This window comes from Rhinolophus ferrumequinum, chromosome 18 (genome assembly GCF_004115265.2).
Source record: "Rhinolophus ferrumequinum isolate MPI-CBG mRhiFer1 chromosome 18, mRhiFer1_v1.p, whole genome shotgun sequence".
In the NCBI taxonomy this organism is placed as follows: domain Eukaryota; kingdom Metazoa; phylum Chordata; class Mammalia; order Chiroptera; family Rhinolophidae; genus Rhinolophus; species Rhinolophus ferrumequinum.
The window spans coordinates 43435308-43457183 of NC_046301.1; the positions used below are offsets into that span (position 1 = coordinate 43435308).

Consider the following 21876-nt stretch of genomic DNA (forward strand, 5'->3'; position numbering starts at 1 on the left):
GGGAGGCCTAGCCAGCCTGCCAAAGGGTCATACCCAGACCTTCCTGGAGGAAAAGGGCCTGAGGGCCCAAACCTAGAGACTATTTCTTAACTGGCCGGCTGCCCTTCCCCCATCCCCACCGACCTAGGGCACGGAAGAGCCCTCGAGGGAAAGTCTGTCATTTGTCCATTCCTCACTCACAGCCCCGGTGTAACTTTTGTCTCTTCCCTCTCCCTCTTCTTTCTTCTTTCTTCTGTGTTTCTCACCCCAGTCTCCCTTTTCTGTCCACTCACAGAAACCCTCTCTAAATGATGACCCTCCCTATTCCTGCTCCTTTGGGCTGGGCTCCCTTACCTGGGGTGATCAGAGGAAGGGGTACAAGGGGATCCAGTCTCCACCAGAGCCCAGGCCCTGGACTGTGCAGGGCGGGCTTCGGGATGGCCTAGAGCAACACAAGGCCTGCACAGTGGGAGGAACAGTCCAGTCTCACCACTGGGGGCAGCATCGAGTATCCAGTGCTCAGGGCAGCCCTCCTGCCATTTCCTGCAGCACCCATCATTGTCCCCACCCCATCTAGGCATGTCCTTCTCCCCAGCTCCCTTCTCTTCCTTCAGCAGCCTGTTCTGTGCCCTGCCCCAGGCCCCGACTCCTACCTCTCCACCAACCTCAGGCCTCCCAGGAGAGTGTGACCCCTTTTGAAGGACTGCTCTTGGTAGGGGGTATGTGTGAATGACAGAGACAGACAGGGGTGCACGGATGTCTCACTCCTCCACGCCTTGCCCCCTCTGCCTCCCTGACCTCATCTCTGGCCAGTCCTGCTCCTTCTCTTGGAGCACAACACCTGCCATGCTCCTTTTTGTGAGGTCTCCCCAGTCCCTGCGGCAGGACCGGTCTCAGCAGGGCCCTGGGGACTCTGCAGCCCCTCTGACCTGACTCTCCCCGCAGGTTGTCATTAACCCCAACTATGAGGTCGCAGAGTCTGACTACACCAACAATATTATGAAGTGCAGGACGCGCTATGATGGCCACCGCATCTGGATGTACAACTGTCACATAGGTAAGGCCCCTGGGCACCCCTGGACAAGCACAGCACCCCCAGGGATCCCCCCGCCCCAAGCCTTCCAGGTCCCCCGCTGCAGCCCACCCTCCAGGCAAGAGCTGCCTTACTTTCTCAAGGAAGCACAACAGCTTCCTAATTTGTGTAAAGAGCTCGGGGAATGGAGCCAGCCTCACATTTTCACGCATGGAAAGGACGCTGCAGACACTAAAGCCTGGATGCAGGCTAGGTTTTCACAGCCAGTCTCTGGCCAAGGAGGGCGGTACAGAACCAGCCAGCCCCACACAGACCCCAAAGCTATTTAAGGGCTGGAGCTGAGGCCACCACCTCATTATGCATGTAACCTCAAAAATGTGGGCGTCAGCAATTTGTGGGTCTGTGTATCACTTTCCTCTGTTGAGAACTAGAAACGAGTGAACCGCTGTGGCTTCTGGTTGCCAAAAGAGAAACTTCCTTGCATTATATGACCTGGGGCACCAAAGGGGAAGCAGAGCTTTCTCTCCTTCAGGAAAAGTGATGGCCCACGCTACATTGATTCACTCCTTTGCTAAAGTCTGACAGAGCACCTGACACGTGCCTGGCCCTAGAGATAACCAACACCTAGCTGCTTCCCTGGTGGCATCACATAGAGGTGGCCCCACCAGGCCACTTGCTGGAGGGTGGTTGCTCCAGGGCCCCTGAGGCTTACTGCTCCAGCCTGAGTGAGGGCTGAGCATCTGGTTTGCCAAACTGTGTCCCTGATGCCCATCCCTCAGGCGGTTCCTTCAGTGAAGAGACAGAAAAGAAGTTTGAACACTTCAGTGGACTCATAAATAACCAGCTCTCCACGCGGTAAGGCAGCCTACGTGGTCACGTGGTCACCTCCTGCCTTCGGGCCACAGCGTCTCCTCCCCTACAGCTGCAATCTGACTGATGGGTTGCCACACACCCCCTTGCCCAGCCCAGCCCGCACCATACCTGGACACCCTGCGGCACATCCACGCACAGGAGGAAGGGGTGCTGCTGACATTTTTGGAGGCTACTACTACCTGGAGCCTGGGAAGGCCTCTGGGAGTGGGGCTTGTCCACAGGGCGGTGGGAGCAGTGCCACAAGCCATCTTGTCCAGGACCCCGGGCGCACAGGTTGTCATCAGCTTGTCCCATACAAACCACAGTCCCCCCGCCCCGAGTCTGACACCAGCCTGCTCAGCTCACCACAGATAATATGGGGCCATTCTCTTCTCAAGTTCCCTCTTGGCAATGTCAGCTTATCCACCCAGGGTGGTCAGACGGAACCCCATGTCTCCTCCTCTTAGGTCATTTCCAGCCAACTTGAATGTCTAGACCTCTCTTCCAATTAAACAAACTGCCTCTCCTCTCCTCTCTTCTATTCACGTATATAAATAATGCTACCACGTGTTTTCTGTGGAGGTGAGCTCAGAGTTGGTGCTTCTCCCCCCGCCCCCTGCGTCCTCTTCTTTTTCAACATACCATTATTATATTATATTTTCACAGACTTCGAAAAACACATAATTTAGTGGCATTTAATATTGGGCATCTGGGCATTTGAAAGTATAGATCAAAAGGAAATCCCACCCACCCGTGTAAGTGACTCATGGTTCTGTTGTTCTGATTCTGTGGGTAACTGATTCAACGGTGCTATAACCAGGGTCCAGGGTGACAAGGACACCCACCGAATGCCATGTGTCATCACAGACACTTACACATACTTGAAACTTGGAATAAAAGGTTTATGATATGCATCTGTGCTTCATTTGGCTCACTGCGCCCAGCCCCTGAGCAGCAGGGCTCCTACAGCTACTTGGCTGTAAGGGAACCTCATGCACACTTACAGATTTACTCCTGCAGAGAGCTGGCGCCTGCTTCCATACACACCCAAAAGGGCAAGTCCTGCCCCCTGAGAGCAGCAGTCTAAGGAGGTCACAAAAATACAAGTTACAACCTTTCCTGAGTTCTTGTCTTTCACTAAAATTTGTCAGGGGGCATAACAGTTGCATTAGGACCAGATGGGAGAGACATCTTGATTTGAAGCATCCCAGGCAACTTCCCACAGGGCAGAGCCTGGGCCAGCTCTGAGGGACAGGATGGTGATACAAGGTGTGCATATGCGCAAAGAGGAGCTCAGAGCTCTTCTGAGCACAGTGACCGTGGGCAGCCGGCCGGCCACTCTCAGCCAGACACGGGCTCCCACTTGTGGCAAGAGCGTGCTACAGCCAGCAAATCAGAGGCTCACAGTGACCGCAAAGCACCAGGCAGGGTCACCTCGGCACCAACTCCATCCAAACTAGAAAAATGAGTCTACTGGGACCACAAAGATGTCCTTGTATCTGTTTCTGTGAGACAGGCAAACTCAATGGCTAGTTCAGATTTTACCTTTTGGCTTTGTTCATGTTTATTTCTGCAAGGAGCCGTTTGGTAGCTTGCACGGACAGGAAACACCAGGACCAGCCCACGGGGCCGGGGCCCTTAGCACTGCCATGCAGCCTCTGCAGCTCCCCGACTTGTAAGGGTGAGACTGGGCAGGTGTCAACCTACCCCCCCAAACAGGTGCAACCTACCCCCTAAAGCTGGGCAGGCTCTGGAAACAATGCCTTCGAGGGCCAGCTGGGATCCTCGAGGCCCGTCTCCTGGAGTGACCAATTTCTTCAGTAGCCCCAGGTATAAAATGGAAGACAAACAGTACCCCTAGGGCCCCAGGGCAGCCCACAGTTTGAAGTGATCACATTAGAACAACTTTGACGTTTTTATTTTTTTCTCAGTTTCCGGAACTAAAGCAAACTGGGGCTCACCATGCCCCACAGTAACGCTCCAACGAAGACGCAGGGCTGTTCTGGTCTCTGGAAAGGCTTGTGGTGTTGGGCCACCAGCTTGTCTTGGGGGCACCCATCCAGGCTGGCTGGGCCTCTCAGGGCCCCGGGGGAGCAGGAGACTCAACTGCAGGCCGTCCTCTCCTTTTGTGTTGAAGTCCCAGGGCCCGTGCCACCAGCCTCTGGGCCACTGCTGTATTTGTCTGCGGTCTCTCTTTCGCCAGACGCAAGAGCTCTAAAATGAAAGCAGCCCCATAGGGTGGGGACTTGAATTCAAGGCAGGCTATAGCCACTTCTCCCAATGACACAGCAGCCTCAGAGGCCATCTGAGCTCTAAGACCAGCTGTGCCCACAATGTGGCAGATGCTGGTAAGAGGGCACCCACCTAGGACCCTCAGGGTCCTGACCGAATCCTGCCACCTCTCTGTGCCCTGTTTCTTCACCTGCATTGAGGAGCGAAGAGTCAACCCTGTCATCCCCCTGCTTTGTAGGGCCCTTTGGGAGGGAAATAAGTCAGGACGGGACACATAGAGATCTTGGGTTGACAGGACATTTATTGTCCCCAAGAAATCTGGGACAAACGCCACAGGATCCACAAGAGCATGGATGCCCTCAGCAAGCCTCTTGTGGGTCAGTTTTGCCGGCCCCTGCTGTGCACCCACAGAAAACTGGCCTCGAAAAGCCCCCATCATGGCTTTCTGGAAGAAGAGGGAAGGGGGGGTAGCTGTCGTTTATTTGGCACCTTTTGTGTGCCCCTCACCGCTTCTGGCTCGTCTGCCAGGCTCTTTTATTCACTCCTCCAGCCTGCTCTGTATGATCTGCTTATTTTACAGAAAAAGAAACCAACTCACAGATATTAGGTGACTTGCTCAAGGTCAACTTAAATAAGTGACAGAGGCAGGATCACATGCAGGGCTGACTCCAAAGCCCAAGCTCTTTCTACCCCCCTGCAAAATATGGCTCCCATGGCCTTACAGAAACGTCCAAGCTTCTCCCTGAGCACCACCCAGCAGAGGTGTGAACAGGAGGGCAAGACCAAAACACAGCAACTGGCAGATAGCACTCCCTGCCAGGGCCTCCTTCCCTAGGCACCCCCAGGCCCTTCAGGGTGTGGGAGGAACACCCCACTTGCCACTATATCCCCAGGGTCCTAAAGCAGAGAGCTGAAGGGGGACTGAATCCCAGGGAAGGCCCCACCACCTAACCGCACACTGGAGCACACATACAGCCTTCCATCCAGACAGCCACGTCCTTACTTGGTCTTTGCAATGCTTTCAGCTTTGATTGCTTGGTTCCCTGTGTGAGGGGCCGGATCTTAAGTGCTGAGAAATCTTTGGTCAGGGCTTCAGCAGCTGTGGAAAGAAAACAGACCTGGAGCCATCCTCTTTTCTTCCTGGTGAGGCCCCCTCAGGGCCCAGAAACACACATATCACCCAAAATGGAAGCAGCCTCTTCGTGCACCCATTCAAAGCTGAGGGACAGGGCTGCCCTGACACCACTGTGGCTGGGAAAGAGATGACCGCCATCAGCTCGCCTTGCCCCCTGCCCCGCAGTCCTGCACGAGGCCACCTGTGCTCTCAGATGGAAAGCCTGCACAGAGCCCAGCTTCCACCCTCCACCCTGGGGTGATCACAGCACAGGAGAGGCAGCCTCTCATCTTTTAAAGCCGAGGAGCTTTAAACAAACTACCCTTTCCCCAACTCAAGACCCTCCTGGGGCACACACCCTCAACACCCTGAGTTCTGCTGGGCCATGGAGTACGTGGGCTACTTAGAGAAACAGTGGATCAGACCTGGGAGGGGCTTCGGGTCCACGCCACCCCTTTATAGATGAGGAAACTCAGGCCAAGTGTGGGGACAGAGTTCCAGAGAGCAGGTTCCAGGCTCTCGGCCTCACATGGAAAGGTCCTGGCTCAGATAGTAGATGGCCGTCAGCTGTGACTAGTTGGCCATCAGCTGTTACTGGTTAGCCATTAGCCACTGATATAACTGCCGTGGCTAAGCTAGCAAGGGTGGAGTGCAGATTGCGGATTGCAGAGAGGCACAGATCGTAATTAGCACAGCGGATTGCAGCTAGCAAGTGAGGTTGGTTGGCAGAGAAGCAGACGGTGGGTTGCGTATTGTGTGACTCCTGCTCCCTGTGTCTCCAACCCAGCCACCAGCGAGACTACAGTGGTATGACTCCCCTATCTATGGCTCCGTGGGTGTTCCTTTTTGGCCTTCCCATGTCCTAAGTTCTTATATGGGGAGTGGGACCAGAGACCCCACATGACACCCTGCATGACACCAGGACATGGTCTGCTGCTGCCACACAGCTTGACAGAACCCAGAAGTCAGCCGCGGTCAGGCCTAGCCCAGCGCTCCTTTCCATCGCACTGGGTGGACTTTTGGCCTTCCCCACTTCCTCCCTTTCAGTCAGCCCCCTCTCTGGGGTTGGAACCCCCACTGTGCCCTGGTCCCTCTACTCCCTAAACACCACGCCCCTTCCCTCAGGCTCCCCTGAGGACTGGGCCCACACAGCTATGACCTCTCCCAGCTCCAGTGTTCAAACGCCCAGCCACGAGGAGTAGGGGTTCCTCTTTAGAAACACAGCCCCAGTGAGCAGTGGTGTGGCAGGAGCAGGTTGGGGAAGTGGCCATGAGGGAGAAGGAGCACTGCAGTTCCAGTCAGGAGGCTGGCTGGCAGCCCCGGCTTTGACAGAGGGGCGTTGTAACCTTGAACAAACCAATGACATTCTGGAAACCTCAGTCTCCCCATCTGTAAAACAGAGGTGATCCAACCTACTTCTTGAGGTAATGAAAACTGAGTAAAAACGTATCTGCTTGAGTCATAGGGCATTGCCAGTACTTGAATGCTTTTCACCTATAAAGACAGCACGTTCATACGGTGTCATTTAATATGTGGACGTACCTAGGGCTTGGCCTGTGACATGAATCCGAAGCCTCTGAACCAAAGGCACTAAAGTGACTAGGAAAGGCTGTGAGCTACAGGGCCCTGCTCCCTGGACTTCTGGATTAGGCAGGCTGGGAGTACAGACCCCGCCGCCCACCTGCTCGGGTTAGCTTGCACCCTGGACATGGCTGGTCCTCCACTCCAGGAAACCAAGGCCCTTGCCCTTCTCAGTGACAGTCACAGAAAGGACCAAGCCCACTGTGATGTGAAGCCGCTTTACCTGAGGCCAGGCAGGGAAAGACGCCGAGTGCGTGCGTGTCGTCCACCCACTGAATCTTGAACCCCTTTTCTCTGGGTGGGAGAAGAGGAGACACAGAGTGATCATGAAAGCAAATGGGCAAAACCCTTTGCGCTACAGGAAGTCCCCTCCCACCTCCACTATGAGCCCAAGACAACTTCCCATCTCCTCTGGGAAGAAGACAACCATTTGTAGCCAACTTTCTCTGATCAGGTGGGTTCCTGATCCCTAGAACTGGAGAAGCCGGGATGCAAAGAGCTCGCAGAGCACAATGCCGTGGGTGAAGAAGGTTCCTCCTGGCCTGTCACAACCAGGCCGAGGGCATGGGTTTCAAGGCTAGAGACAAAAGTTATATGGTAGGGACAGGAGACAGGACCTAAAATACACATTTCAGTGTCACTGCTCCTGATCAACTAACTTTCTTCCCACTGCTCAGGAAAGCACCACTGAGTCTGGGGTCAGGGAGAGGCCAAAAGCAGTTCTGGGCCCCACCAGCTCCTCTGTGGGCACTGCCCATGCTGGCTGGGGAAGTCACCGGTGGCCCCAGGTTGGCCACACCTTCAGGGGTTGGCAGCAGATGAGCCCCACGTGCCCCCACACAGCTGCCCCTTCAGCCCTCCTCCAGCTCAGGCTCTGGGAGGCCAAGGGAAGGCTGTTTCGGAAGCAGTCAGAAAAGAGGGCCGTGAAGAAAGGGATTTTTAAAAGCCTGAGCAGGAAAAAATAAGAGGGATTGGAGAAAGGGAAATGAGCATTCAAAAAAAAGAAAGAAAAGGAGAAAAGATTGGAGTTGGATCCAAGGGATTTGGGAAAACAGGAGAAGTCTTTTTTCAGTCATGCCCGTTTGGCTCCCATCTCCACGCCAGCTCGCCCCACAAATAGTTCCCTCATGGAGCTAGCCCTCAGTCTGTTGACTGATTGACTGGGGGCTGGCATATGGAGCAAGGGGGGCTAGTGGGTTGCCTGCTTCCTGTGTCCTGATGGAGGGCCCCACCAGGTCCTGGCAGGCGTGTGGGAGTGCCAGGAGCAGGACAGAGGTGCTGCATGTGCCAGCAGGGCCAGGCCTAGGGCCTCTGGAGTGTGTCTACCACCAAAAATTGCTCTCTTCCCCGTCATGATCCGTAGGCTGACCTGCCCAGAAGTATAGAGCCCAGAATGAAGGCACCCACTTTCTGCCTTTCTTTCTACATCACTGGGCACGAGGGGAGGGGCAGGCAAGTGTCTCCAACAACAAGGGGATGTCCCAGCTCCTCTCCAGAGGGAGCCACCACCTCCCCTGCCTCCCAGAAGGCTCGCCGGCACTCACTGGAACTCGGAAAATGCTGTCAGCAGGTCCTCAGTCTTGAGTGTTGGTTCAAAGTCATAGATCTCCACCACGTGGGCAAAATCTTGTTCTCCAGGCAGCTCCTCCACGAAGGAGGACGTGTCCACGTGGATCTTCTCTACCTGAATCTCCTTCTCCGTCAGGTTGTCCATTATCTGGGACAGATCACACCTTTTAACGAGGGGGACTCTGACAAACAGGGCTCCACACAACTGCTTTCCAAACAACACACAGAGTCCTGCAGGCCTCTGAGTGGGCAGAGAGGAGAATGCCAAGGGTGGCTTCCCACGGGAGCCACACCTGACAGGAGTCTAGGAGAGGTAGCATGATGGCAGACTGGGCTGGAAGATGGAAGATGGAGCAGTGGGAGTTTGCAGGGACGGAACTGACTCTAGGAGTCCCCACAGGGTGACTGGCAATTACAGTGTGTTTCACAGAATCCTGAAAACTATTCGATATACCCACTTCACAGATGGGGACACTGTAAATCAAAGAGTTGAGTAATTCTGCACAAAGTTGCACCGTCAGTAAGAGACAGAGCTGGGCAAGTCCAGGATCTTTCCTTCCCTCCTTAACGTGACATTAACAAGTCTTTCTGATCTTCATCCTTCACCTATGAAATCGCAATAAAAGATGCCACCCTCCCAACCAAATACCATGGTCAATCTCAGGGCAGACACACAGTTCCAAGGAAACAAGATTTGTAAGACAGAGCTTCAGGTAGTAATATTCATGACTCTATCTGTAGCCGCTTGCAAAGTAATTCCACATACATCCTACCTATGTTACCTTGTGAAAAATGTATTATTATTTGCTTTTCAGATGAGGAAACTGAGACTTAGAAAAGCATGACTTGCTCGTGGTCAAACAGCTGCTACGTGGTGGAGGTGGGACCCAAATCCACAATCCTGACCCCAGATATGAGCCTCCTCCCCTCCACTGTCAGTCCCAACTCCTTTGGCAAGGCCACCATGCTCCTCCTCCATGGCTCCGAAGGGAATCCTATCACCCAACACCCAGCCCTGCTCAGCCAGCACATGCCCCGTCCCTCTACACCATGACCCGTAGTCCCCATCCACCCAGGACTGCACCCACCTCACTTCCGCCCTCCCTTTTTGGGGGTTAAGAGCCTTATCACCTCCTGCAGCAGCTCACTGTAATCGTCCTCGGAGCAGCTGCCAGGCCCCTCCTCTTCTACCTCTTGTTCCTCTTCTTTCTCCTCTGCTGCCAGGCTCTTCTCCAGCTCACTGCCATTCCCCTCTTGCACGTCCAGATGAAGACTAGACTCAAGCTGGGTGGCTGTCTCCAGGCTGTCTCCTGTCCCTGAGTGGTCCCCAGGCCCTGAGGGCTCAGTGCCCAGCTGCTTTTCTTCACAACCCTGGCCCAGGCTCTTTAGGTCCTCTGTTGCCTGAGTCATCAACACAGGGCGTTCCTGATCAGAGCTGGGGTCCCCAGCACCATCATCTCCAGGCTCTTCCAGGAGCCTGCCCGCTGGAGGGTCATCCTTGAGCCCCGGGGTAGGAGGTGGAGCCCATTCTCCTTGCTTGCGTAGGACCCGGGGCACATACAAAGCCTGGTCTGGCTTGCGTCCTCGATGCCACTTGCCGGCCCGGGCCCCTCGGGGACCAGCAGCCGCTCCCCGGGTTGAAGTAGGCAGAGGACCTTGGTACTTGCTAGGGCGGGAGGCAGGAGGGCGGCAGGAGCCAGAGAGTCCATCTGAACTGGGTAACCTGGAGCAGGAGCAGATGGTGATCAGAGCAGTGTCTGGGCCCCAAGGAAAATGGTTGATCTGCCTTTCAGGCATGAGGCTCTCACGTCAGCATTAGGCAAAAAAGCCAAAATGACCCTCGAAAACACCTTAGGAAGGCATCACAGAGGAGGCTGAATGCCATCTCTGAACAAACCAAAGCAGCCGGCTCTCCCTCCAGTGTTTAAACTGAGTTGGCAATAGCTGAATCTTCGGTTATGTATCAGATAAGTACTTATACTTAGGAACTAGGTTATTAGAAAAACCTTAAACATGGGATCATGGTCATTCTGATAAGACCCTGCGAGATGCACGTGGAAACAGAGATGAATGAAGGCTCAGATGTGCTTCTCACGGTCACTCCACGGCCTATGGGGCACATGCTCACTGAGGAGGGCTGGGTGTGGGGTAGACACCCTCACTGCTTAAACTGCCCTGTCTCTCTCTCTTTTGGCCCAACATGTACAGTTGAATTTGCTAAATGAAGGCCACATACAATGCTCATCAACGCCAGATGAAACAAGGGACAGTGCTGACTTTAAGTGACTAAGGCTGGGGATAGAGGCAGCAGTCTGGAGGCTTCTGGCCCTGGTTTCCCGACAAATTCTCCCCTCCCAGGGCTGACCAGCTCATTCACCCACCACAAGGAACCACCGAGGGCCTTCCAAGGTAGTAGGATACACACCTGACGTCCAGGTGACAGATGACCGTCCTCCTCTTCCAGCCCTCCCCAACAGAGAAGCTGCTCAAAAGGTCGAAATTCTCTGCTGTCCTATGGATCAGGTACCGGAGGCGACTGGAGAGTGGGGGGAAAAGGAGTACCCTGGGAAAGGCCAGGAAGGAGTGCTGAGCAGGGGCTCCAGGTACAGGCCCTGGGGCCTGCCCCCCACCAGGTCCACTGCCAGTTTAAAGGGGGCGTTAACCCTAGGCTCCCTCTGCGCCCTGGAGTCCTAGGCTGACTGCAAAGGACCTGAGTATAGAGGTTATTACAGGGAGCTACAGGTCCCATCCCCATTCCTGTGCTGGGCACCTTCAGTCTCGGGGTGATGCTCAGAATTACACAGGGAAAATGGAACTGGGAGCGGCCAGAGAGCCCACTTAAACCTAAAGGCCACAGTCAGAGCCAGAGGCAGGCCAGTTACTCTGAATGCACCACTGGGGAAGGGGGCAAAAGGGGACCAGGAGTACCCTGCCCTTCCTGGTAGCAAGGCAGGCCCCTCCACCACGCTCCCTCTAGCTTACTTTGACAGCTGCTTCTGTACCAGGAAGCGGTCCAGCTCCTCCTGGACGCGGTGCACAAAATCATTCTCGATCGGAGAGAGGAAGACGCCGTCCAAGCAGAGAAGGGCCAGGGTGACAGGTGGGAGAGCCTGTGGGGCAGACGGCCAGGGCCGAGATCAGTGCACAGACCCCGAGCCACCCCAACCCCGCAGTGCCGCAAGGGACTCAGAGACATTGTGGCTTAGGTCCCTCCTCCGAGAAGAGAGGAGCAGGCTCCGAGGCGGGGAAGGGACGCGCCCACGTTCTCGGGCACGGCAGCAGAGGGGCAGGAAAAGCGTTCCAGGCCGCTGCCTGAGCTTGTGCCCCCGCACGCGAGCCCGATGCGGAGGGGCCGTCGTGCCCGTGCTGTGCGAGCTCGCCCCAGGCAAGCGGGCTCTCGGGCCGGGCGGGGAGTCGGGGAGGCCAGGGCCGCCTCGGGCCTGCCGGAGGATGCGGTCGGTCCTCCTCAGCCCGGGAGCGAGAGGCCAGGAGGGCGAGGACCGGCCACGAACGAGGCTACCCGCCCCAGGATCAGCCACCGCACTCACCGCGGCCTCCCCGCGCGCAGCCGCCGCCCTGAGGGTCCCCAGAAGCCCGCGCGCCCCTTCTCATCCGACAACGGCCCGGCTTCGGCGGGGCCGCAGCGCCCCCGCGCGGCCCGGGGGAGGCATCGCAGAAATGGCAGAGGGGCGTGTGATTGACTTTCTCTGACCACAGCGCACACACACTGTCCTAGGATCAATTAAATCTAGCCAACACTTCTGAGTGGCACCTATATTCTAGGTCGGGCGTGTACCAGGTTTTCCAGTTCATTGTTCCCTTCCCTAGGGACATAACAGAAGAACAAGACGAAAGGAACTTTCTGAGCCCGAAGTATTTCTCCACCTATTGCTCTTCTGTGGCCCTCACTGACGGAACTGGCAAAGATCCACCTCACACCAAAGGCTCACTGACAAGGTGTACTAGCTTTGTGGGTAACAGGACCGGGAAGCCACTATAGCATGGTGACTTGCAGTCTATCAAATTATACTACTGCCTTGGTACATCCAGAAAAAACTCTGGCACCCACCTTAAATAGGGCTTGAAATTCTTGCCATTGAACAGCCTGTGGGAGGAGCTACAATAATCGAGTAGACCAGAGTTGAAATCTTCCTGTTCCCTGAAAGGTGCTGAAATACAAGCCCTGGATCATCCTAAATCAAGCAGCCCAGAGCCAAGCAGGGCCTTGTGCGAACAGCATTTAAAACCAAGGTTTTAGTACATGGGTGGGACAGTCTGATTGGGCCCCACAGTAGCATAAAGGCGAGTTTGGGGAGAATGTACCCCAAAAGGCCAGCTGGGAGAAGGGGCCTGGAAAACAGAAAAATGATGAAAAATTAAGATGCATTTTACTCTCCTGCAATTTTTTCCCAGAGTATTTCTTAAAAAGAGAGTGATACTATGTCACATTTATGAAAACTATCTTTTCATGTCGTTTTTTGAAAATAAAAAAGACCTAGACTAAAGATAAGACCATTTGTAAAGAGAACTCAGAAAGACAAGTCATAAGCCTTTGGCTGGGAGGGGCATAGCTGTGAGAGGAGATTCTGAAAGCCTGACAGGTCCCCTGCCCTAGCCTCCAGCCTGGAGGGGCATCTGTCACCCGTGGGGGGTAGGGGGGCAGAGGGTGAGAGGGCAACAGGAAGAAGAAGGGGACATCCATTTGGGTTGTGACTCCGCCAGCCCCACCCATACTCTATGCTGGCTTAACTGAAGTGGGAACAAGCCTGAGAGAGTGCTGGGAGGCCAAACAATGGCACTGTTTTGTCTGACCTGGCTTCACTGACTGGGAGATGTGAGCCTGAGAGGCAAGCCCACTTAACATCTCTGGACCAGATACAACCTGGGAGAAATATGCATGCTGACTCAGAAAAACGGGCCCAACTTTCTCAACAAAGTGGCTGTCTCTCCCCAAAATAGAAGGACAAACCAAAACCCAGGAAACAAGCCATGCCCCAGTCGTCCCCTCTCCCCCGCCCCCCACACACACCTTTAGAGTTGGTGCACCATAGAGAAGTTAAACACATTCAAAAACAAAGCTCTCAGGGGGCAGCTCAGTTGGTTAGAGAGTGAGTGAGCTCTCAACAGTAAGGTTCCCTGTTGATTGAAAACCACGACTGGACTTGGAGCTGAGCTGCGCCCTCCACAGCTAGATTGAAGGACAACTTGGAGCTGATGGGCCCTGGAGAAACACACTCTTCCCCAATGTTCCCCAATAGAATTAAAACAAACAAACAAGCAAGCAAACAAACAAAAACCACAACAAAGCTCTCAGAAGAAGGCTACCTCAGTTTCCACCATAGCCTCTTCAGGTAACTCAGAGGCTGAACAGACAAAAAGGTGTCAGCATGCAGGCCTCCACCAGGGGATGCTAGATAAATGGGGAAGGGGATCGAAGCGCATCTCCCCGCACTATTTGGGAACTAATAAATAGCAGGTGAGGATGGAATGGTCTCCATTCAGAGGAGAGTGAATAGAACAAAAAAGCAGCATAAAGGATATGCAGAATTTCTAATAAAAAGCACGACAGGAAAAAGAAGATAAAAGTGTACTGGAAAATTCTCTTGGGAAAAAGGAAGAAAATTTCGGTTAATAACTACTTCACATTCCCAAAGAAATCAAAGGAAGCCTGATTTCCATGTCACAACGGATAAACCAACAGACTGAGATGAAAGGAACTGTCAGAGCCACAGAAAGATGTAAAAGAGGCAATCATGCTCATCATAGAAGCAGCAAAAACTGCAGCCAATGATGCTGAAAACAAATCAGTGGCACAGAGTAAAGGCTTGTAAAAATGAAGGTAACTACTGTTTACATAAAGGCATGCCATGTAAACTGACCATATGTAAGCTTCGCAGCAGACCCTTCAGATGAAGATTATACCCTTATTGCAGGGGAATAATCTGAGGCTTTGCCAAGAGCACCCAGCTACTAAGGGCAGAGTTGGAATTCACTCAAACCCAGATTTAGCCTGACTGCCACACCCATACTCTTAAATACAACAAAATTAAGATTTTTCATCTTTAGAATGGCATTAGAATTGCCTTGATGCTGTGGCCAGTAGCCAGACAGAGAAGTCAGGAATTCAATAAATTAGATGAATTGAGCAGTTAGAGAAGCGTGCTACATGTGTGCTGTAGAATTTTGCCTAAAGCAGGAGGTATGATCGAATGCAGGGGACATGGGGTTGCAAACAGTACCATCTGAAGGGACAGACCTAGGGTCCCCTGCTGCCACAGTGACCCTATATCATAGCCCAGTGCACCTTTCCTTGCCATGGGCAGGATCACGTGGGCACCTACAGCTCTGGAGTATTTGTCCCAGTATCACATTTTGTCACTCAAAGCCACCCCAACGTGCCTGAAATGGTAATACAGGCATTGAACTGTCTACCCAGAAACAGGGTTGAAAAGTGACAAAGTATTATTTTCATGTTTAAGGTTAGGTTTAACAATATTCAATTTGACCTTGTAATGTTTACATAGTTTTGGTGTATTAGAGAATCTAACACATTAGGTAGCGATTCCAATTTCAAAGTGAAATGGATCTCAGACTTACAGTTTTAAATGGGTAGATGTAGGAGTATTTGATGAAGTTTGTGAACAATATTATAATATTAAAGAGAACTGGACTCACAATGTTTAAGATTAACAAGAATTGTTTAAATACAGCACATAGGAAGGTTTTCTTCATAGCCTGCTGGGTCATCCATTTGGTATGGATAAGGAAATCAAGACTTCTTGGAAGATGGAGTAAATACACTTTTCCTTATTCCTTTCACTAAATACAACTAAACACCCTGGCATTATATATAAAACAAACCTAAGAAGACTCTGAAAGGTGGAGAGAAGAAGGCAGGCCAGCTAGGTAGGGATCTTGGATTCCAAGGAACAACAAAAGTAGTAAGTTTCCTGGGTGTTCTTTATGCCTCAAATTTCCAGACTTGGAACTTGATGAAGCCAGCAACCCAGAAACACCAATGGACACAAACCAAAAATAACCCCACCCCAACAAAATCCTTTTTTCTCTCTAGCCAAAAGGTCAAGTTAACAAGACAGAACACTCTGAGACAATAACTTCTCTACCTGAGCCAAATACTATCCCTCCTCACAGCAAAAGCCAAGTAGGAGCCCAGATTTTCACCCTCCACAGGTTGTACTGAAGTGCTACAACCTTCCCAATAAGATGATATCAAAGAAGGCCAACTAAAGAGCTGGGACTTTCATATCCTGCAAGCACTAACGAGACCCAGCAGACAGTAATGAGACCCAGCCCCTGCCTCCAGTGTGAGTAGAGACCACTGGAGAACCTGACTTCCACCCCTATCCAGCACCCTCCCCCTCTCCTTCCCTGCAGTGTTGTCAGAGGAGGCCTTGTGGACAGTAGGACTTTCTCCACCACCCAGATATCAAGAGGCCACCCCAACCCCATGGTGACAGTGGAGGCCATATCGGGAGCAGCAACAAGGCATTTCTACTCCTCTCAGCAAGAAAAGTACCCATGGAGGCCTACAGGAGAACCAGAACTCCCACCCTTACAAACAGAAAACACTGAGATGACGGAAATGTTAAATTATCTGACAAAGATTTTAGAGCAGCCATGATAGAAATGCTTCAATAAGCAATTATGAACACACTTGAAATAAATGAATAAATAGTCTCAGCAAAGACATAGAAGATATTAAACAGAACCAAAAGGGAATTTTAGAATTTAAAAATAGCAAAGACTGAAATAAAAAGCTAAGTAGAAGAATGGAAGAGGAAAAGGAAAGAGTCTGTGAACCGGAAGATAGAACAATAGAAATTACCCAAACTGAACAACAGGAGAGAAAATACACTGAAAACAAAAATAAACAGAGACTAAGGAATCTGTGAGACTATAACAAAAAGATTTAACATTTGTACCATCAGAGTCCCAGAAAGAGAGAAAAAAGAGGGTGAGACTGAAAAAAAAGTACCTGAAGGCATAAATCAACAGATTCAAAAAGGGGGAAAAAAAACAAAAACACAGAAATACAAGCTAAGACACATCATTATTAAATTTCTGAAAACTAAAGATAATGAAGATTTTGAAATTATCTTGATTTTGAAAGCAGCCAGAAAAAAATCTTATCTATAGGGCAAAAATTATTTAAATGACAGTGGATTTCTCATAAGAATTCAGAAGGACAGAAAGAAGTGGCACAATTTTTTTCAAGTGCTAATAAAAACAACTAGGAACCCAGAATCCCTATCCAGTAAAAATATACTTCTAAAATAAAGAAGAAATCAAGACATTCTCAAATGAAGGAAGAATTTTTTGCTAGGAGACCTAGACTAAAAGAATGGGTAAATAAAGTTCTCTACACAGAAAGGAAATGATAAAAGAATCTTGGATCATCAGGAAGGAAGGAAGGACACAGTAAGCAAAGACATAAGTAACACAATAGACTTTCCTTGTTTTCTTGAATCTTTAAAGTATGTTTATGGTTGAAGCAAAAACTGTAACAGTGTGGTTCTAAATGTATGTAGAGAAAATGTTTAAGACAATTACATTATAAAGAGAATAGAGTAAAAAGACATAAAGAGAGGCAAGGTTTCTATACTTCACTCAAACTGTTAAAATCACAACACCAGAAAACTGTTATAAGTCACGTAATACCTAGAGCACTCACTAAAAATGTTATATAAAGAGACATTTAAAAATACTATAGATAAATCAAAATAGAATTCTAAAAAATGTTTAAGTAACCTACAGGAAGGCAGTAAAAAGAAAACAGAAATGAAAAGCAGAGAGAACAAACAGAAAACAAAATATAAAAGACTTAGACCCTAACATATCAATAATTATACTATATGTAAATATTCTAAATACCCCAATTAAAAGACAGAGATGTCAATTAAAAGACATGACTAAACTATACACTGTGTGAAAGAAGCTTACTTCAAATTTAAAAAATACAGGCAGGTTGAAAGTAAAAAGATGGAAAAAGACCTATCATGCAAACATTAATCAAAGGAAAGCAGAGCAGGTGTGACTATATTAACTTCAGACAAGGTAGACTTCAGAGCAAAGAAAATTACCTGAGACAGAAAGAGGGACATTATATAATGATAAAAAGCTCAATTCACCAAGAAGACATAGAAATCCTAAATGTGTAAGCACAAAACAAAAGAACTGAAAAATATGTAAGCAAAAATTCATAGAACTGAAAGGAGAAATAAATAAATCCACAATTATAGGTAGAGACTTTGACACTTCTCTCTCTGTGTGTGTCTCTCTCGGTCTCTCTCTTTCTCTTTCTCTCTCTCTCTCTCACACACACACACACGTAATCAATAGAAAAACTTGACAGAAAATCAGAAAGGATATAGAATTCCACAATAGCATTAATCAAGAGAATCTAATCATCATATGTAAAACACTCCACCAAACAACAGAATACACTTTCTTTTTAAGTACCTATGGAATATCCCAAGATAGAACATATCGCAGACCACAAAACTAACCTCAACAAATCTAAAAGAATTGAAATTATACAGTGTGTTCGCTGATCACGGTGAAATCAAACTGGAAATAAGTAACAGAAAGATAGTAGGAAAGTCTCCAAAATGTTTGGAAACTAAACAACACACTTTTAAATAATTCATGCGTCAAAGAGGAAATCCCAAAGGAAATTTTTTAAAAATACATTGAATGGAATGAAAATTAATAGAACATATCAAAATTTCTGGGCCACAGGTAAGCAGTGTTGAGAGGGAAACTTATAGCACTACATGTGTACATCAGGCAAAAAGGAAAAGTCTCAAACCAAAAGAAAAAGGAGAGCAAAATAAACCCAAAAGAAGAAAGAAAATATAAAACAAGAGTAGAAATCAGTGACATTGAAAACAGAAAAACAATAAAGAAAATCAATAACACAAAGAACTGGTACTTTGAAAATTTATCGATACAATTGATAAACCTCTAATAAAAATGGTATGGAAAAGAGAAGACACAAATTATCAATATCAGGAATGAAATGCACTATCATTACAGACCCTAAAGACATCATAAGTGTAATAAGGAGATACAATAAACAACTTTGCACATACACATTTGAAAACTTAGTGAAAAAAATCCAACCCTGAAAAGTTTCTTTTTCCATTGCATTTATGTAAATTTTTTGAAAAGAAGAAAATTTTAGAAATGGAGAACAAATTAGCAGTTGAATGGTTAGGAACAGGAGAGGAATGGTTAGGAACAGGAATTGTTAGGAACAGGAGAGGAGGTGGAATGGAGATGGGTGTAACTAAAACAATTATAGGAGGAATCCTTGTGTTATATATCTTTACTGTGGTGCTGGATACAGGAACTACACATGTAATAAAGTCACATATAACTAAATATACACACAAGTACAAGTAAAACAGAAAATCTGACTAAGATTGGTTGATTGTATTAATATCCATATCTTAGTTATCACATTGTACTATAGCTTGCGAGATGTTACCACTGGGTGAAAATGGGTAAAGGAAACATGAAATTTCTCTGTATTATTTCTTATCATTGCATGTGACTCTACAACTGGCTCAACAAAATTTTGTAGTTAATTAAAAAGAACAATCAAATATATAAAATTTATGAATGCAGGTTAAATGTTTTATAACAATAAATATAAGTAAAACCAGGACTAAATGTTTAAGGAAAATAAATTTGTTCTGTCATGTCGAGTTTATCAAAGTTGTTTTCATCTTTTATAAAATATATTAGATATATAAATAAAACTACTATATATATATATACTATGTATACAATATATATACAATATATATACAATATATATATACAATATATAATTGAAATTTAAAACTTAATGAAAAATGATATTTAAATGCTACTGTTGTAATCTAATATAACTTAAAATCTACATAAATATAAGAAATTATTTTGTAACTGAAACACTACTCTCAAACATAAAAAGTTCTACACAAAACTACACAAAATTCAAAGAAAAGGACAAAAAGGTTAAAGTAGTTAAAGAAAATAAAAATACAGATGGCTGCATTGGAGATGCCACATAGGGATAATTAGTATACCTGAAGAAGAAAACAAAACTACTGAAACAGAAAAAAAAATTAAAATGCAACAATATTTTGTTGAAACAAAGAAAAATGTGAATCTACAGATTAAAGTGATTTACTGTATTCTAGAAATAGATGATAGATGATAGATAGATAGATAGATAGATGATAGATAGATAGATAGATAGATAGATAGATAGATAGATATAGATAAATAGCTTATACAAATCATGGTAAAATTATATTCTCTGGGCTCTGAAAATAAAAAAGGCCCTAAAATGATTTAAGCACAATACAAAGAAAAAATTAAGTGGCTTGTAGATTTCCCTAGCAACTTACATACCAGAAGAAACTGAAACAGTATCTGTAGAATTTTAAAAGGGAAATGTTAGGATCAGAAAATTCTATAAACTGTGACAGCAACAGGAAACTGTTTTCAAACCTGCAAAAACTGTGGAAGTCTATCTCAAAGAAATTCTGCTGAGGGAAATAGAGCAATACTGGCCTGCCTACGTTGGATATGCCAGGACGGCACTGGCCGATACTGTTTACGGACAGCTTGTCACATGTCCTACACAGCTTAAATTTCAAGGCTTTTTGGAAAAGGCACAACTAATGAAATTGTTTTCTCTAATGAGCTAGTCAATCTATTCCAGAATAGATTGCCCAAACTAGTCCCTCTGACAGCCTCCAGCTAATCGCAAAACAAAATTTGTTCTTCCTAGACTGGCACCTTGTTTTTCCTCTTCCCTTCTCTCCATTGTCTTATATAAATCCTTCCCTCCATCATACCTCCCCCACTTTATTTTACCTTGTTCATTTACAAGAACCTAACGGCTGTCTCCTTGGTGTACTTGTGAGTTAGTTACACAATTCATTAAATGTTTCTAAGTTAGGATTTGACATTCATTTTCCTTTCTGGGAAGCTACTAGAAGACATCAACCAAGAAATGAATCAAACTAAATGTCTCACAAAGTGGAATGTCCTGAGAGAAAAACATGATGAATATTTAATTTGCTTAAACTGTTAATTAACTGAAACAATCACAGCAACAAAATGGTGTACAAATATAATTCTTGAAAGGAGGGCTATAGAATGTAAGGGAAAAAAAAGGCTTTTTTTTTTTTTCATTCACAATAGATTAAGACAGGAACCAGAATGCATTCTAAAAGTGTGTAGGAAGGAGGAAGGGCATATAACTGGGACAAAGTCAACAAGTACTATTTTGTCCAAGTAATAGAGCCTGGGACATTGTTTAATAAACACCCACCATATAGCAAAATATACAAGAAAAAAAAGCTTAGAAAACAGAAAAGAGGTGATAGAAGTAACACTAAAAAGCTTTTGTGGCAAAACCATAAATGTGATAGATTCGATTATAATTCAATCATTAAAACTGAAAAGCAAAATGTTATTCTCTATTCTTTGCCAGATTCACACCTGGAATAACTCTATACAAATTCATTTAAGGATCTAAATGAAATAGTTGAAACATCACATCAAGCTTAATGGGGAAAGACTAGAGGTACCACATTAATTTCAGGGCAAGACAGGGGTATCTACTAATGCCTCTATTATTTACCATTTTTCTAGAGGCACTAGGAAAAGCAATTCAGCAAAACTACATACATACATACATACATACATACATACATACATACATACATACATACTGAAAAGTTTGAAGATTTGATGAGATCAAATTACCATTGTTTGCAGCATATTTGATTTTTTTTTCACCTAAAAATCCAAGAAGAATCAACTAAGAAATTCTTACAAACAAGAACTTTTCCAGAAATGAAGACCATCTAGAACAGAGGATGTGAAAGTGACAACAGAAAGGCGGAGAGAGGCAGGGATGGGGAAGGTTGTGGAGAAAAGTGGGAGTAGGAAAGTGAGGAGAAGAGAGAGGGCTGGAAGAGGTGAAGGGACCTGAGGAAGAAAAGAATGAGAAATCTGCTCCCAGTCGTTGCTCTACCTGATTGGCTTCCAGTGTGCCACGCCCAATCTCTGATGCGTTTGTTGTCCCCCAGGTCCTAGGAGACCACTGTGTCAGGCTTGCCCAGAGTTCTAGCTCCCTTCTTAAAGGGCCAGAGTAAGGGACCCCTGGTGGATATGGGAGGTGGGTCTTGAAAGTGGCCTCCGGGGTTCAAACCTGTCCTTATCTTAGCCTCCAAGCTGACATGACTTTGCAGATGTTTGCACACCCACCTGCAACCCCGGATCCATTCTCCCCAATTCAAGCACCAAGAGCCTGTAGAGGCAGCGGGATCTAAGAGGCAGAAGGAAAAAAATAAATATTAAGATTTTGTAATGGCATTGTAAGTGCCTGAGTTTAAGAGTTCAGGTGGAAAACATGGCACACAATTGTTCTCTATTTAAAAAAAAAAAGTCAACAGAAAATATATTGGAAGAAAATGCACTAAAACATGGG

The 21876-nt window shown here is 47.6% G+C and overlaps 2 protein-coding genes across 4 annotated transcripts in view; one reads left to right on the forward strand and one right to left on the reverse strand.

Annotated features, from left to right (window-relative positions):
* Nucleotides 1-2750, forward strand: part of LOXL2 (lysyl oxidase like 2) — a 92521-nt gene extending 89771 nt beyond the window's left edge. For both annotated transcript variants that reach the window (XM_033135507.1, XM_033135508.1), the window contains exons 13-14: nt 925-1036; nt 1792-2750. In XM_033135507.1, the coding sequence (XP_032991398.1) occupies nt 925-1036; nt 1792-1871 (192 nt within the window). In that variant the 3' untranslated portion in view covers nt 1872-2750. The remainder of the gene's footprint in view (nt 1-924; nt 1037-1791) is intronic.
* A 1016-nt stretch (nt 2751-3766) lies between these two features.
* Nucleotides 3767-21358, reverse strand: R3HCC1 (R3H domain and coiled-coil containing 1). Of its 2 annotated transcripts, none has more exons than XM_033135318.1 (8): nt 21150-21356; nt 11343-11470; nt 10786-10923; nt 9492-10083; nt 8336-8508; nt 7015-7085; nt 5100-5195; nt 3767-4078 (listed from the first exon to the last, which is right to left on the reverse strand). In XM_033135318.1, the coding sequence occupies exons 1-8, from the start codon at nt 21162-21164 to the stop codon at nt 3942-3944; spliced, it is 1350 nt and encodes a 449-aa protein (XP_032991209.1). In that variant the 5' UTR covers nt 21165-21356; the 3' UTR covers nt 3767-3941. The 2 variants fall into 2 exon arrangements, with proteins under 2 accessions (XP_032991209.1, XP_032991210.1); XM_033135319.1 differs by having other exon boundaries at nt 3987-4095; nt 21150-21358.
* Nucleotides 21359-21876: the final 518 nt, after the last annotated feature.